At 43.8% G+C, this 16,117-nt stretch overlaps 1 protein-coding gene across 2 annotated transcripts in view; it reads right to left on the reverse strand.

The window, feature by feature from the left end:
* The window catches only part of NEBL (nebulette), a 380,402-nt gene extending 373,510 nt beyond the window's left edge, over positions 1-6,892 (reverse strand). The window contains exons 1-2 of one of the 2 annotated variants that reach the window (XM_025000590.2): positions 6,521-6,892; positions 5,097-5,191 (exon numbers count right to left, since the gene is read on the reverse strand). In XM_025000590.2, the coding sequence (XP_024856358.1) occupies positions 5,097-5,191; positions 6,521-6,589 (164 nt within the window). In that variant the 5' untranslated portion in view covers positions 6,590-6,892. The remainder of the gene's footprint in view (positions 1-5,096; positions 5,192-6,520) is intronic. The other variant, XM_059892605.1, reaches the window with a different exon arrangement.
* Between the last annotated feature and the right edge of the window lie 9,225 nt (positions 6,893-16,117).

The following is a 16,117-nucleotide window of genomic DNA, read 5'->3' on the forward strand; positions in this document are numbered from 1 at the left end:
AAGCTAACCTAATAGCAAGAATTTCCTAAGACCCCTTGAGATAATTCAAGTCCTTGGAGTGTTATGGAACCAGGTTTGGGAGGCATCAGCAGAGATAAGGCAAATATGTGATGGAAAAACCTTTCAGGTTTAAATTCAATTTCCTTCTGTGTCCTCTGAGGTCCCCTTAGTAAAAGCACTGGTGGAGAGTCACCAACAGAGAAAGAGGAGATGAGAGTTGCTGGGTCGCTGGCCTGGATAACCCCCTCACGGCGAGCTGGCTGAATGGAGCTGACCGCTCCGAGGGGCCCGTAACCAGGAGCACCTTGCCTGGCATCATCCAGGCTGCAGATAGTCCATAAATATTCACAAGACAGAATGCTAACACAGGCAGAGTGAAAGTAAACACAGCGAACAGCTCCTGCTGGCTTATTTTTAAATTGTTCCAAAATTATGTTAAGTGAAACTATCTGGTGAGAAGGAAGCTTCTTTGGAAGGATAACGAAGCATATTTAGTACAGACACTTGTGTTCCTTCAGGGCCCTAACTGAAGATACACTTGACACAGATACAAGGGATATTAAATGTGGGCAGGTCAGAACAAATGGGCAGCCCCCCAAAAATCCCTCCACAAGTGATGATTTGGGGAAATTATTGGCAGTGTTCCACTAAGAGATGGCATCATAAACTGGCCCTTCCCCTGACCTAAAATAACATGCTGCTTGCGATAGTACATGAAATGGCCAGTCACTGGCATTGCTAAGTGACGATACTGCTCAGAATATCTTAAGAACCAATATGTTCTTTACAAACATATAATAAATGCAATTCTGGCACTTACAATACATTAAATTCTCTATTTGACAAACAGCCTTAAGGGGTTTATGTTCTCTGTAGGGCTTGTTGGGTAGCAATACATTTATAGTTTAACTTGGCATACTAATTCACCTACAGATATGAGCTGTGTTTTTTGTCTAATCAGCTAGTGTTATGTTACCAGCATTTATGAGCAATAAAAATATCGCCTAGTCCTCTTTTCTTTGCAAGTTCCGTGATGGGAAGAAATCTTGAATGTGCAAAAGAATCCACTGCCTGCTGACAAAACATAAAGGCTTGTGGAAACATGACACGTGCTCAAGTCGATCAGTTTGTTTTTCGATATTTTAATAGGGTACACCGCTGCATTGGGAACTAAATGTGTATCATGCCTAATCTTACAACTAGTGTGCACTATACTTTGATCTTTCTATCAAAAGATCAAAATTTAAATAGTATGCAAATTACATTTTATACATGTTCTCCTTTGCATGAAATCAAACAGAAAACTTGTTTCTTCTCTAAACACATGAGAATATAAACAAGCAACACATTTAAACTAAAGAAAATACTCACTACTTCATTCCATTAAAAAAAATTGCCCCTGGGTATCAGTTAAAATGAAAAGCCTTTATGTTTTCCTTAAAAAAACCCTAAATGTCTGCTTATGCTTTCAATTTTTTCCAGCATATTTTAATATTTACTTTAAAGGTTCTTAAGTTAATTACATGCATTATTTTTACAAGAAATGCTACTTAAGTCCTTTTCCTGAAAGCTCTGACAGGCTATGTAAAACAACAGAAATGACAGCAGAAATTAAACACCTGATGGTGAATCTCCAGTAATCAAGAAAAGTTGTCATTTTTATAACAACTGAATGTAAAGTATGAACCTTAATTGGATCCTGGATTTAAATTTAAAAAAAAAAAAAAAAAAACACAGCTACAAAAGATATCCTGAGGATAGTGAAGGAAATGTGAATGTGAACAAGATTTTAAAAGCTATTATGAAATTTTTGTTAAATTTTTAAGTGTGATATTGGCTCTGTAATTCCTTAAGAAAAATATCCTTATTCTTAGTACCTGTGTGATATAATTTTTAGGGATAAAATATCTTGATGTATGAAACTAACATGATGCCTAAAACTGATGAATGGCCCAACAATAATAAATATATCTAGATAGATAACTAGATAAACACATGAGGTAAATACTGCAAAATGTTAAGAACAGTTACATCTCAGTGGAGGGTATACAGAAGTTCATTGCCTTATTCTTTTAACCATTTTATATGTATGAAAATCTTCACAGTAAAAAGTTACAGGGGGTGAAGAACAGTCATTTTCATTTAAGCATGTATATATATTCACTCCTGAGCCATACCAGGGGCAGATAAAATATTACTTTACATGGACATAGAATGTTTCATTTTCCGGTAGCAGTATGCTTCAGAGAATCAGTTTTCCACCAATGACCCAGAGAAATGATGGCAGCCCCTCTGGCCAAGACCACAGGGAACAGCTGATTGACACACAGCACCTGATTTAGAGCAAAGGCACTGGGATCTCCAGAGGGTAATCCATGCTGACCAGTGAATTTACGTGGCAGCCTGTGCCCTTGGAAAAATAAGGGTCAAGAAGAGGGGCCTACCAGCCTGGAACAGCAGGCAGAACCTGCAAGCTTGCCAGGCTCGTTTTCTGGGAGACAGCATATCAAGCTGTGACATGAATGTAAAACTAAATTAAACATTTAAGCCGTCAACTCTACTCACTAAAGATGGATTTCTGTCTTCCCTTGTCTCGCTGCTCTATGAAGTGGACTACCAGTTCCGACATTAAGCAAAACATCTGAGATGCTGCCAATCCCCAAAACTCAACCTAAACCTAATAACAAAGCTAATAACTTACTTCTAGTAAATACATAAAAAATTTTAGAGAGAAAACCCGTAAGCATTCCATTTAGATACACCTAAAGTTTTCAAAATAAGACTCAGACCTATGAAACAACACAGCAGTATATTTCCTATCTACAAAGAGAGGGTTTTGGTTTGGGGGGGGTCCAAATTTCCACAGTTCTGGGCACTAGTTCACTCAAGTCAGGGGACCAACCAGCCAACCATGACTTACTGCAGAATCTGATAGTCTTTTCTAACTGGAGTGAACTGAAACTCAGCAGTAAGCTTTGAACTTTCAAGTGACCCAAAGCAGTCAAAGACTCCACTTCAGTTACACTTCTTTTTTTTGCCCTTTTTTGTTTTCGTCATCTTTTTTCTCCCTCATTCAGTTCTGTGTGAGTGTGAGCATATGTGTATGTCTATAAACATATATTTGTTGTTGTTGTGTAGTCGCTGAGTTGTATCCAACTCTTTTGAGACACCATTGCAGCCCACCAGGCTCCTCTGCCCATGGGGTTTCCCAGGCAAGAATACTGGAGTGGGTTGCCATTTCCTCCTCCAGGGGATCTTCCCCACCCAAGGGAACCCAAGTCTCCTGCTTGGAAGGCAGGAGATTCTTAACCACTGAGCCACCTGGGAAGCTCATGTGTATATAGTATAGATATATCTTACATATATATATATATACACACATAAATACATTATGCATATACATATATATTTGCTGCTGTCTTCTCCTTTTCTCTTTCCTGGCTTTCCCCTTCCCCTCCCCATTCCTCCAGGACCACCAAAGTTTATCACTGGGTTAAACTTCAGACTGTGAAGCTATAAAGAATCCTGATGTGGCCCAATCAGCCTGATGGAATCAGGCCACAGGCTGGAAGAGTTACAGGGTTCAATTTCCTTTAACCAAAGAACAATCATCCTGCTTATGGGTTGTAGGGGTGGGATGGCGGAGTTGGGCCTCTCCATTCTAGTTACTGCTGCCTGCTTTTAATCTCTAACCAACCCTCCATACCTCTAAGAGAAGCAGGCGACCATGACACTGGGACCTCATTTATTGCTCTCTGTTATTCTAGTAAGAGGCATGATACTGGAGGGCTGAAAACATCAATGGTTTGGAACTATCTGTGGACTTATTCAAATCGTGAATTCTGTTCAATGCTATAGTTTCATGTTTCTGGTCTATTTGTAAACACTAAACTAGGACCAAAGGGAATACAAAGAGATTCTTAATTAAGTTATTCACCAGAGAGGTATGAGCACATTACATCCATTTACCAAAAATTTACCATCTATGAAAAAATCACTCCCATGAGTGACGCAGGAATGAACCACAGGCCCTCCATCTCCAGGAGACCTGAATGAACCTGTTTTCCAAACTCCAGGGAGAATGAATCTCTGGCAATATTCCAGCCAGAAGGCTAGGGCTCCTCTGCCGCCTCCAGGCTGGATAAGCCCCCACAAGGGAACCGGGAAGAAAAAGGTTCAGCTATCAAGGCCAAAAGCCCATAGTCGAAAATAGTCTGAGTGGGAGGATGCTCAAAAAGTGGAGAAACACAGGCGGAGGGTGGCAAGGTAGCCATTTGGACACACTGGGCTATTTTGACCATTTGCAGGCTCCAGGAGTGATCTGAGCCTCTTACCCAGGCTTATCCTCTCAAAGCCTCAACTCCTTCATCTGACAAATGGGAATAATAACAACCCTCTAAGCTATAAGGTCTATAATGATTAAATGAGTCAGTATGCACAAAGTGCTTAGAATAGGGCCTGAGACATGATATGCACTATATAAATGCTCCCTAATCACTATTACCATAGATTGGTAGCATGCCAACAGTAAAGCCCACCAAAGATAACTTACCAACTTTAATCCCCACCAACAGACCTACTATTAACCAGTTGGAAATACCCAGGTCTCAATACTTTGCTTCCCTTTTTAAGTTCTAGCATCTCCGGAGTGGTCTCAGCTAAGACCAAAGGAGCAAGACTCCTTTCTCCAAGTGACTAGGTTGGGGCAGAAAATGTAGCACGGCCATACCATATGATTAAAATGGAAACTGGCATATGAATAAAATGCAAATCTGACATGCATTTCATAGCTTGCATGTTCTCAGGTGTGTAAGTTCCTCAGCTTCTAACCAATGTCTCTAACTCTGCAACACTGAATCTCAAGAACTAACCTTCTGTTTGAAGGCACACACAAATTTCCCAGCACATCAGAAAGACGAAAATGCAATGACCTTCAACAAAGTACATGGCCCCAGAGGATGTGGCATAAACAGATAACTGGTCACCGCCACACCTGGGTGACAACAGTAAGCCAATTCTTCAGAACAGGCAGATCCACCCACTTCTCTGCTCTGCCGCTGTGCCCGCACCTGGCACACCATGTTGACAATACTTACGCATTACAATAGGGCTTCTTTTCATAGCCTTTGTAGTTGTTCATGTTGAGAGCCATCTTGCAGACTTCACAATGGAAACATCCTTTATGCCAGTACTGAAAAAAAATAAATGTTTAAAATGTCAGTACAATGCCAGTTCTTTCCAGGATGGGTACAGAAAAGAGACATTTTTAGTCCTCCTATCTGAAAATACTACAACAAAATGATTGTAGGTACCAGTGGACTTCCCGGACTTTCAGTTAAGTAAATAACGCAGGCAGTTATTAACACTGAGTTTTAAATGACTCCCCACCGCAATTTACAGACTCGGATGGAAGAAATGCCAAGGGCTCTGCCCGGATCACACTTCTGTGAGCAGCCAAAAAGGAATTCTGCGCCTGGTTAATGGAGAAATAGAAACTGTGAAGTGGCCTCAAGGAAAATGAATCCAGTTCAAAGTGCCTAAACTGTCCGGGGCATCTTGATAACCAGTGTCCACCGCAGGTCAGGCAACGCGATGTGGCAAGAGGCGCACTATGTAGGTACCCCTGACCTCCCCATGCCTGTCCAGCTTCCACTAAATTGCGAGAAAGATGGACTCTGGAATGACTATAGGGATGACGGCGTGCTCTTAAGAGGCATTTGTGTGACCACAGGCAAATTTCACCGGGACCGCCTTCGGCCGGGTTCAACTGTCAGTCACTTAGGATAGAGCCAGGGTCTCTCTCCTGGGCTGTTAAACTCCATCCACGCCCGGGAAGGGTAGGGGAGCAGGGCTGCAGGGGCTGAGCTAAAGCCACTTCCTCTGGAATTCCCAACCAGTGGATTAGCCCACCGTGGGTCTGGCTCGCCGCGCTCAGCCCGGGCTCTCCAGCCGGGATTATTCTTAGCAATGCGGCAGCGGCTGCCCCATGACATATTAATTACTATTTGCCTCTCCACCTCGCCGCCTTCGTGGGAGGCGCTGGGGCGGGGGTGAGGTGGGGATCCGGGCGGATCCTTGAGGTGCGGGTGCAGGACAAGGAGGGGTCCGAGTGGAGGTGAGAGGGGTGCGGCCAGCCGAACTGCCCCTGGGGGCCCAGCCCCGGCTCTCCCGGCCCCGCGCCGCGCTCGGCCAGGCGCCCTCCGCAGCCGCTCTGCCGCCGCCGGCGCAGCGCCGCACCCCCGCCGCCCGCACCCCGACAAAAGCCTTTCCCGGTTCCAACATCACGGTCGCCACGCGTGCTCTCTGGCACTCCTGCGGGCGTCTTCGTGTGCCCTCACCCGATGCCAAGACATACATACACACACACACACACACACACACACACACACACATACACACACATACACACACACATACACAAACCCACTCTTCTCTTTTCAACAGAGATGCCAAAACTTCTACGAGCAGGTGCAGCCCGGCGCCGGGCAGGTCTCGGCTGGCCCAACGCCCCCTCGCTCACCTTATCCAAGCAGTTGACTTTCTCGGTGGGATACACGACTTTCCCGCAGCGGGCGCACTGGGGGTTCATTGTCGCGGTTCCCGGGGGCGGCGGCTGGGCGGCGGCTGGGGGCTCCGAGGAGCCGCTGTGACATCCCCCGGCGAGCCCCGCACCGCCTCGGGGCAGGCGGGAGGGCGGCGGGCGGCCGGGCGCGGGGCCGGGGGGCGAGCGGGCGGCGCGGCGCGCGGGGAGGCGGCGGCGGCGCGGGTGGGTGCGCAGCGGGGCCTGGCGCCGGAGGGGTCGGCCGCGCTCTTGGGCTCGGGCTCGGCTCCGGCTCGGGCTCCGCGCCGCTCGCTCTGCGCCGCTCTCACTCCAGGTACCGGTGACTCACACAGACACTCGCTCCCGCCCCTCGCGCTCACTCGCTCCCCCGCCTCGCCGCCGCGGCGCAGGCCAAACCCACCGGCGCGCCCCGACCGAAGTGGCAGGGAACGAGCACGTCGGGCCCCGGGGGAGGGCGGGCGAAGCGGGGGAGGGGGGAGGGCAGACGCCCGGAAAGCTCCGCAGACAGCGCGACCCGGAGGCCTGGGAGCGAGCCTCCGGCCGCTGCCGCAGCAGGGGCGGCCAGGTGGGCGGCGGCGGCGGTTTGGGGGACAACGGGGGGCGGGGAGGGCTCAAGCCCGCGCACTCCTTGCCCCCCATTTCTCCTCTCTCCTGCCCCAGCCGGTACCCCCCACCCACTCCCAGGCAGACTGACGTTCTTGGTACCCAAAGGTCGCGGGGAGCGCGGGGCGGGGGTACGCCCACCCTCCTCCTCCAGCCTCGGGTCGCGGGCGGCGGCGCAGGAACGCCCTGCGCAGCGCCCAGTCCCCGGGCAGAGAATGGTCCAGGATCGCGCAGCGAAGACATACACACACACAAGGCCCGGGAGCCTGGAGACCTGCGGGGAACCTGGGGATTCACGACCCCGAAGCGCCCTGGGCTGTGCCGCGCCTGTTCCTACGGGTCTTCTCCCCGAGAAAGCGTCCCCCGCGTGCCGCGTGAAGTCCTCGGAACCTGGATGGGGTCCTCACTGGCTCCCCATCACTGCACTTTTTATATCTATTCTTGGAGAACGATTGGTCATTTTAGACCTGAATCAAGTCTTTCCTGATTAATTAAACGGTCGTCATTTATTTAGCTGTATTTTTGCAATTAAACAGCGTAGGGTCTACGAAAAGTTCTTCACCTCCATTAAGGGATGCAATTACAAACTCATGGTCCTAACCAGAAGGGCCAGAAATCAAGTTGAAGGCCCAGTGTAGGATATCAAATGGAATTAGAATCGGTTTGTTGTTGTTTTAATAAGGTCATTGGACTCGCTTTGTAAAACGCAGCAGAATGGAGCTATTCGGCCTGAGTTGAAAGCCCAACCTTCCCATTTACTGTCACATAACTACGTAAATAGCCTCTCTATGCTTCAATTTTCACATCTGCAAAATGGGAATAACATCGCACAGCAAAACAGCTCCTGCTCTCCTAGTGGGAGGATTTTATGAGTCAGCAGTTCTGAAGTGTTTCAACCTGCCTGGCTCTTGGTAAACACTATGGAAGTATCAGCGAGGATTATCACAGGCCGGTTGTAACAAACAAGCAAACACATTCCAGTTGCTGGTACACAGATTAAGATTCAGCAATGCCACTCAGCAACTACTGTAGCAAATATTAGTTGTTAAAAAAAAAATCATAGCTGGAGCTTTTCGTGAAAAAAGAAAGCTACTAAGTTCTGAGCTCCTCAGGCAGGCATGCTGATGAAATACCATTCAGATTGAGGCTGTGCTGTTTGACTTTTCAAAAAAGATCATTTCTTAAAAGAGATCCATCCACCACCGCAGCAGCCTTTGAACCACTCTTTGCCCTGCTCACAAGTCAACCTCGAAAGCAAGTAAAACAATAATTTGCTGTCAGAAAGGATCCCTTGTCATTTAAGAACACCTCAGAGCTCATTAGAAATGTTTAAGTCCATGGGTGAAAGTGGAAGATTTTATGCTAAGTAAAAGAAGCCAGACATAATGTCAGTTACACGTGGAATCTTAGAGGGGGTTAAAAAAAAAAAAAAAAAAAAAAAGGTAGAAAGTGGAACTCAGAGAGAGTACAAAGTGGTTGTCAGGGGCTGGGCACTGAAATTGGGAGAGGTTGGTTAATGGTTATCAACATTCAGTTATGAATAAGGTCTCAGGATCTTACCTATAACATGGTGACAAAAGACCCACTTCAGACCTAGAGATACATACAGACTGAAAGTGAGAGGATGAAAAAGATACTCCATGCACACGTTATCATAGAACTGAAATTTGCTAAGAAAGTAGAACTTATATGTTCTCATCCAAATAAAAAGAGAAAATATGAGAGGTGATGGATGTGTTATCTCCATGGGGATTTCCTTTCACAATGTATCAAATCATATGCATCAAATCATCACACTGTACATTTAAATATCTTACAATTTTGTTAAGTATACCACAATAAAACTGGGAGGGGGAAGGACCTACATTGAATTAAAAAAACAATAGAAAGAAAGGAAATGACTGAGGAAGAAAAAGATAGACAGTAATTTTTTTAGCACTTAGATTTTCATAAGTGTACATCATAAAATATAGTTTAAAATTCTGTTGTCTTTTAATTGGCAAGCAGAGAGTTCTCAGGAAGCATGATACTGATCTGTGACATTTCTAGCTAATTTATCAGATCTTTTAACTATGAATTATATAATTTCTTAGCCAACCAGCACTTATCACAATGCTCAACACACAGTAGGTACTTATTAAATGTTTTTTGAAAGTGTGTGTAAGACCAATGAATGTATTAAAAATAGAATTAACTATGGTGTTTTATTCTCTCAAAAGTAAATAGTAAATACTCAAGTTATATTTTCCTCTCATATGTGTTTTTCTTGCTATTTTCTACATTAAGCCAGCTTCTAAGTTTCTTACTGCCATTTGACTGGTGTAAAAGGAGTTTTAATACCATCTGCCTTTAAAGGGCTTCTTTATTTCAAAATTCAAAGTACTGTAAACAGAGAATTGGCAGAAATCTGTCATCTGGTCCAGCCTTCCTCTTTCAAACAGATGAATGATTTAATTATCCACTAGGGAAACCTTTTGGCCCTTTCATGTCTTATTTACTTGACTAGTCGAGAAATCGGTCCTTATGGTAACTATACACCAATATCTCTAATTAAATCCTTTTCTGCTGGCTTGGACATCCATAGATGTAAACAAAAACTTACCACCATGACCCCTATGAAAACATTTATATACTTAAAAAATTAAAATTTTTCTTTAGTTAAATTTCCCAAATCTGCTTACTTTTACCTCTGGGGCCTATTTATACAGATCCTATTGAAGTCCCTATAATTACCTATATTATCTAAGCTACATAAATTGAATTCCAAATTAAAATCCTTAAAGAGTAATTAATATTACAGAAGTCCAAATAGTGGCTTTGACAAACAGAGGATGCAGAGTATGGTGGATTGTATCGGTTCACAGTTTTTTGTTCCTCTTCAGCCTGGTTCCTGAAGGCAGTTCCTGTAGGCAGTGTATTTCTCCACTGCACTGATGCTGAGATTGATCATGTGACTTTCTTTAGCCAATGGAATTCCAGTGGGCATGCTGTATGTCATATCAGAGTGGAAGCTTTACATCATTTGCATGGGTTGCCTCTGTTCTCCCACCTTCTTAAGCTTTGGCACCTGACTGTAAAAAGAGCATATCCCAGGGAGTGCCTGCTTCTCTGACTTGTCCAAGAATTTAAAGATCTGTCTAGCCAGTACAGCCCAAATCATGCCCAGCAAAGCCACAGCAAGTCCACAACCCTCACGTAAAGGAAGAAATAATTGTTTCTGTGAGCCACTGAAATTTGAGGGGCTGTTCATTACTGCAGCAAAAGCTGACTGATAGACCAATGGCAGGAATTGAAGAGCATGCTTTCAGTTTCATCACAACAATAAGGAAATAATGGATTTACATACAAGATTCAGTGTGGGTTATTTTTTTTTCCCCTAAAATACACATTAGAAGTAAAGCTAGGACTTCCCTGGCAGTCCCAGGGGACACAGGTTTGCTCCCTGGTAGAGGAGCTGAGATCCTGCAGACCACCTGGTGTGGCCAAAAATTAATTTTAAAAAATAGGGTAATAAAGCATCACTCTCATTACTGAATAATAAATGATTAATTCTCTCATTACACAGTTTTATTATGTGCCTTATATTTGTCAGGCTTCCAAGGTGGCTTAGTGGTTAAGAATCCACCTGCCAAGCAGCAGACCTGGGTTTGATCCCTGGGTCATGAAGATTCCCTGGAGAAGGAAATGGCAACTCACTCCAGTCTTCTTGCCTAGTATATTCCATGGACAGAGGAGCCTGGCAGGTACATTCCATGGGGTCGCAAAGAGTGGGACAGAACTCAGCAACTAAACAACAACAACAATTGTATTTGTCAGACATTATGTAAAGTTATGTACACTTTTTTCAGTTGTCTCAAATTCACAAAGTTTTCTCAGCCAACAATTTGGGAGGTGAAACTAGAAAACGGTAAATTTTAATTCACAATTTCATTTAATAGCTGCATATGAGCCTTAGCCTAATGAAGCATTTCTGCAAAGATCTGTGCACTTTTGAGAAATTATCTCATTTACCATTATAGTGGGAGAAGGCAATGGCACCCCACTCCAGTACTCTTGCCTGGAAAATCCCATGGACGGAAAAGCCTGGTAGGCTGCAGTCCATGGGGTCGTGAAGAGTCAGACACTACTGAGCAACTTAACTTTCACTTTTCACTTTCATACATTGGAGAAGGAAATGGCAACCCACTCCAGTGTTCTTGCCTGGAGAATCCCAGGGACGGCGGGGCCTGGTGGGCTGCCGTGTATGGGGTCGCACAGAGTTGGACACGACTGAAGTGACTTAGCAGCAGAAGCAGCAGCAGCATGAGTCAATGGGGAAAACAAAGGAAACAGTGAGAGACTTTATTTTCTTGGGCTCCAAAATCACTGCAGACAATGACTATAGTCATGAAATTAAAAGACGCTTGCTCCATGGAAGAAAAGCCATGACAAACCTAGACAGCATATTAAAAAATGGAGACATTACTTTGACAACAAAGGTCCATCTAGTCAAAGCGATGGTTTTTCCAGTAGTCATGTATGGATGTAAGAGTTGGACCATAAAGAAGGCTGAGGGCCAAAGAATCGATGCTTTCGAACTGTGGTGTTAGAGAAGACTCTTGCGAGTCCCTTGGACAGCAAGGAGATCAAATCAGTCAATCCTAAAGGAAATCAACCCTATATATTCATTGGAAGGACTGATGCTGAAGTTCCAATAGTTTGGCCACCTGATGCGAAGAGCTGACTCATTAGAAAAGCCCCTGATGCTGGGAAAGATTGAAGACAGAAGGAGAAGGGGACAACAGAGGATGAGATGGTTGGATAGCATCACCAACTCAATGGACATGAGTTTGAGCAAGCTCTGGGAGGTGGTGAAGGACAAGGAAGCCTGGTGTGCTGCAGTCCATGGGGTCACAAAGAGTGCTGAAGTCCATGGGATCGCCCGACTGAGCAACTGAATAACAACAATGGATCAATGAGAAATGTAAAATAAAAACATTCGTGGAAATTCAAGATTCAGAAGCTGATATAGAAACAATTATTAATTTTCATTCACCCACTCAACATAAAATTATTAGTAGGCAAGATGTTAGGTACAAGGGGATGCTATGGAGAATAAGGCAAGATCTTTGCTTATAATTAAATCCAGTGAGACAGAGAAATAAGCAATGAATTACAGTGCAATGTGATAAATGCTAAGAATCTTAAAATGGAGAGATAATCCTAGATAATCCCAGTGGGTCAATGTAATCACAAGCATCTTTATAAGAGAGAGGGAGAAGGTCAGACTCAGCAACAGAGATGTGACAGTGGAGGCAGAAGTCAGTGAGAGATTTGAAAACGCTACTCTACAGGTCTGGAAGATAGAGAAGGGAAAGGATGTAGGAGCCTCTCAGTTCAGTTCAGTCCAGTCACTCAGTCGTGTCCGACTCTTTGCGACCCCATGGACTGCAGCACACCAGGCCTCCCTGTCCATCACCAACTCCCAGAGCTTACTCAGACTCATGTCCATTGAGTTGGTGATGCCATCCAACCGTCTCATCCTCTGTTGTACCCTCCTCCTCCTCCTTCAATTGTTCCCAGCATCAGTGTCTTTTCCAGTGACTCAGTTCTTTGCGTCAGGTGGCCAAAGTACTGGAGTTTCAGCTTCAGCATCAGTTAAAAAAAGCTTAACTGAAATGCTTGTTGAATAACATAAGGAAACTTAAACCTAAATATCCAGTGAATATTCAGGACTGATTTCCTTTAGGATGGACTGGTTGGATCTCCTTGCAGTCCAAGGGACTCTCAAGAGTCTTCTCCAGAGCCACAGTTCAAAAGCATCAATTCTTCTGCACTCAGCTTTCTTTATAGTTCAACTCTCACATCCATACATGACCACTGGAAAAACCAAAGCTTTGACTAGACGGACCTTTGTTGGCAAAGTAATGTCTCTGCTTTTGAATATGCTATCTAGGTTGGTCATAACTTTTCTTTCAAGGAGTAAGCGTCTTTTAGTTTCATGGCTGCAATCACCATCTGCAGTGATTTTGGAGCCACAAAAACAATAAAGTCTCTCACTGTTTCCACTCTTTCCCCATCTATTTGCCATGAAGTGGTGGGACCAGATGCCACGATCTTAGTTTTCTGAATGTTGAGCTTTAAGCCAACTTTTTCACTCTCCTCTTTCACCTCTAGAAGCTGGAAAAGGCAGGAAAGCAGAGTCTCTCCCAGAACCTCCAGAAAGAACACAACCCTGTCACCATTTTGATTTTAGGACTTCTGACCTTCAGAACTGTGAGACAATAAATTTATGTTGGTTTTAGCCAATAAGTTCATTTGTTACAGAAGCAATAAGAAGTTAATATATCCTATGTGTGAATTCTCTTCTGTCTTCAGAACCACGTTGAGTTTCAGGACTGCTGAGAGAAGCAGCTGGAAGTCAAGATGACTGTGATTCTTCACCATTGATGTCTCCAATGGAAAGATCCTAAGGCAAAGTAGTTTAAAGCACAACATGCCCTCCCACTCTCTCCCCCATCCTAATTAAAGGGCCTATTTTACTGCAAGTCTTCAGATAATTGCTTCACTTCTCCAGTTAATTTCTCACATGTAGATACAAACATCCTGGGTTGCTCAAAAAGTCAACATAATTTTCTCCAGGTTCCTCCCCTCCTCTTTAGAGTAACTCAAGGAGTAACATCCATGTATTCCTAGCCAGAACCCTAAAAATCCCAAACTCTTTCCTCTCTTCCTAACCTGTCCAGTTACCCAGTCCTGTCAACTTTATCTCCAAAAGAGTTGATGAATCTGTTACCATACTCACTGCCAACTACCTTGGCTTAGCAATTTATCATATCCACTTTGGACTGTTTTATAACAAACCTCTAAGAAGTTTCATCATCATACAAGTCATGAAAGGGCTCCATGAATTGTGGGAAAATAAATTTCTATTGTTTAAGCCACCAACTGTATGGAGGTTTATTATGGCAGCCTGAGATAAATAATATACTACCTGCATTCGTACCAAGTTGATTCAGTTGTGTCCGACTCTTTCCAACCCTATGAACTGTGGCCCATCAGGCTCCTCTGTCCATGGGATTTCCCAGGCAAGAATACTGTTGGGAGTTGCCATTTCCTTCTCCAGGGGATCTTCCCAACCCAGGAATCGAACCCATTTCTCTGACATCTGCTGCACTGGTGAGAAATGCAGGTGAGAAATCATTACAAGTTTCTAAGAAAGTAGATTTTATGAGTTCTCATCACAATAAAAAATTTGTAGCTGTGTATGTTTCAGATGTTAACTAGTTTTATCATGATCATTTCACAATATATACAAATGTCAAATCATCATGTTGTATGAGTGTGCAAGCTCAGTCATGTCCAACTCTTTGTGACCCTGTGAACTGTAGCCCAGCAAGCTCCTCTGTCCATAGGGTTTTCCAGGCAAGAATACTGGAGTGGGTTGCCATTTCCTTCTCCAGCATTATGTTGTATACCTGAAACTAATATAATATTATATATCAGTTATAGCTCAATAAAAGTTAAAAGATTGCTTTCTGTCACTGAAATGATTAATTAATTAAGAATATTGTTGTTGTTTAGTCACTAAGTCATATCCAACACTTTGGAACTCCATGGACTGCAGCCCCCCAGGCCTCCCTGTCCTTCACTGTCTCCCAGAGTGTGCTCAAACTCACAGCCATTGAGTCAATGATGCTGTCCAACCATCTCATCCTCTGTCATCCCCTTCTCCATGGACCATAACCCACCAGGCTCCTCTGTCCATGGAATTCTCCAGCAAAGAATACTGGAGTGGGTAGCCATTCCCTTCTCCAGATCTTCCCCACCCAGGGATCAAACCTGGGTCTTCTGCATTGCAGGAGGATTCTTTACCATCTCAGCCACCAGGGAAGCCACAATTAAGAATTAGATCAATGCAAATGCTCTTCTTACCCAATAAAAATAGTGATAGAAAAAATTTTTAATTCCTTTGTTGGCTGAAAAAACTGCACAACGTGAGAGTTGTAAGTTAAATTTTATTGGGGGCAAAATGAAGACTATAACCCCAGATACAACCTCTCAGAAAGCTCTGAGGAACTGCTCCAAAGAGGTGAGGGAGGGTCAGATTATATATGATTTTAGTGAACAGGGGTATATACAGTCAAGCACGTGTTTTGGCAGAGACTTGCTGCTAGTCACAAGGAACAGATGTCTCTGTTAATGATTTTAGTCTTTTCTAGACATGAGAAAATACAAGAATTGGGGCTCATTAAATCTTCTGAAAATATGTAACTCTGTGAAGGGCTGTTCTACCAGTTTTGCCCAGAGCACAGAGTTCCTCCTTCCTGGTCTCCACCCTGAACTCCTTTCAGGCTGCGTTGAAGGTCAGTGACTGCAGTGGCCAGTGACCTAATCCTTGTAGAGACAGATGCTGAGCGACAATTTTTATTTGACATCTTGTAGTAAGTTCTTATACTTTTTGTACCAAAGCTCTGACTCACTAATTAGCAACAGTTTTGAATTTCAAAGGAAAGCAGAATTCTAACCTGCTTGGTAAGAATTGCAATTATGTTCAGTGACAAATTAAGGGATCATCCTCCTTTTACTATAATTCAAAAGCAAATAAAATTTAACCATTATGAAGTCATATCAAATTATATGGTTTAGGGGCAGTTGATGGAGGGTTGTTTTAAGTATTTAAAAAAAGCCTAGGATTAGAGTGGTTGGTTAAAACTCTGTGTGGACCTAACAGAAAAGGGGGAGTGGGAAGCAGCTGAAAAGTATCTAAAGCTCAAAGATATTTTAATAGGAAAAGGATATATTAACTCTAAAAATTATGCAAATGAAGGTGGTGTTTCCTTTAGATTCTGGTTTCATGGAAAAGAGAGCCACTCAAATACTCTCAATGAGAGGTAACTCACAGTGATGTTCTATAAGCTATCCAGTCTTTCTGGTATAGCAGCCGAATCAGACTAAGACACCTGTCATTGG

This window comes from Bos taurus, chromosome 13, assembly GCF_002263795.3.
Source record: "Bos taurus isolate L1 Dominette 01449 registration number 42190680 breed Hereford chromosome 13, ARS-UCD2.0, whole genome shotgun sequence".
NCBI classification, from domain to species: domain Eukaryota; kingdom Metazoa; phylum Chordata; class Mammalia; order Artiodactyla; family Bovidae; genus Bos; species Bos taurus.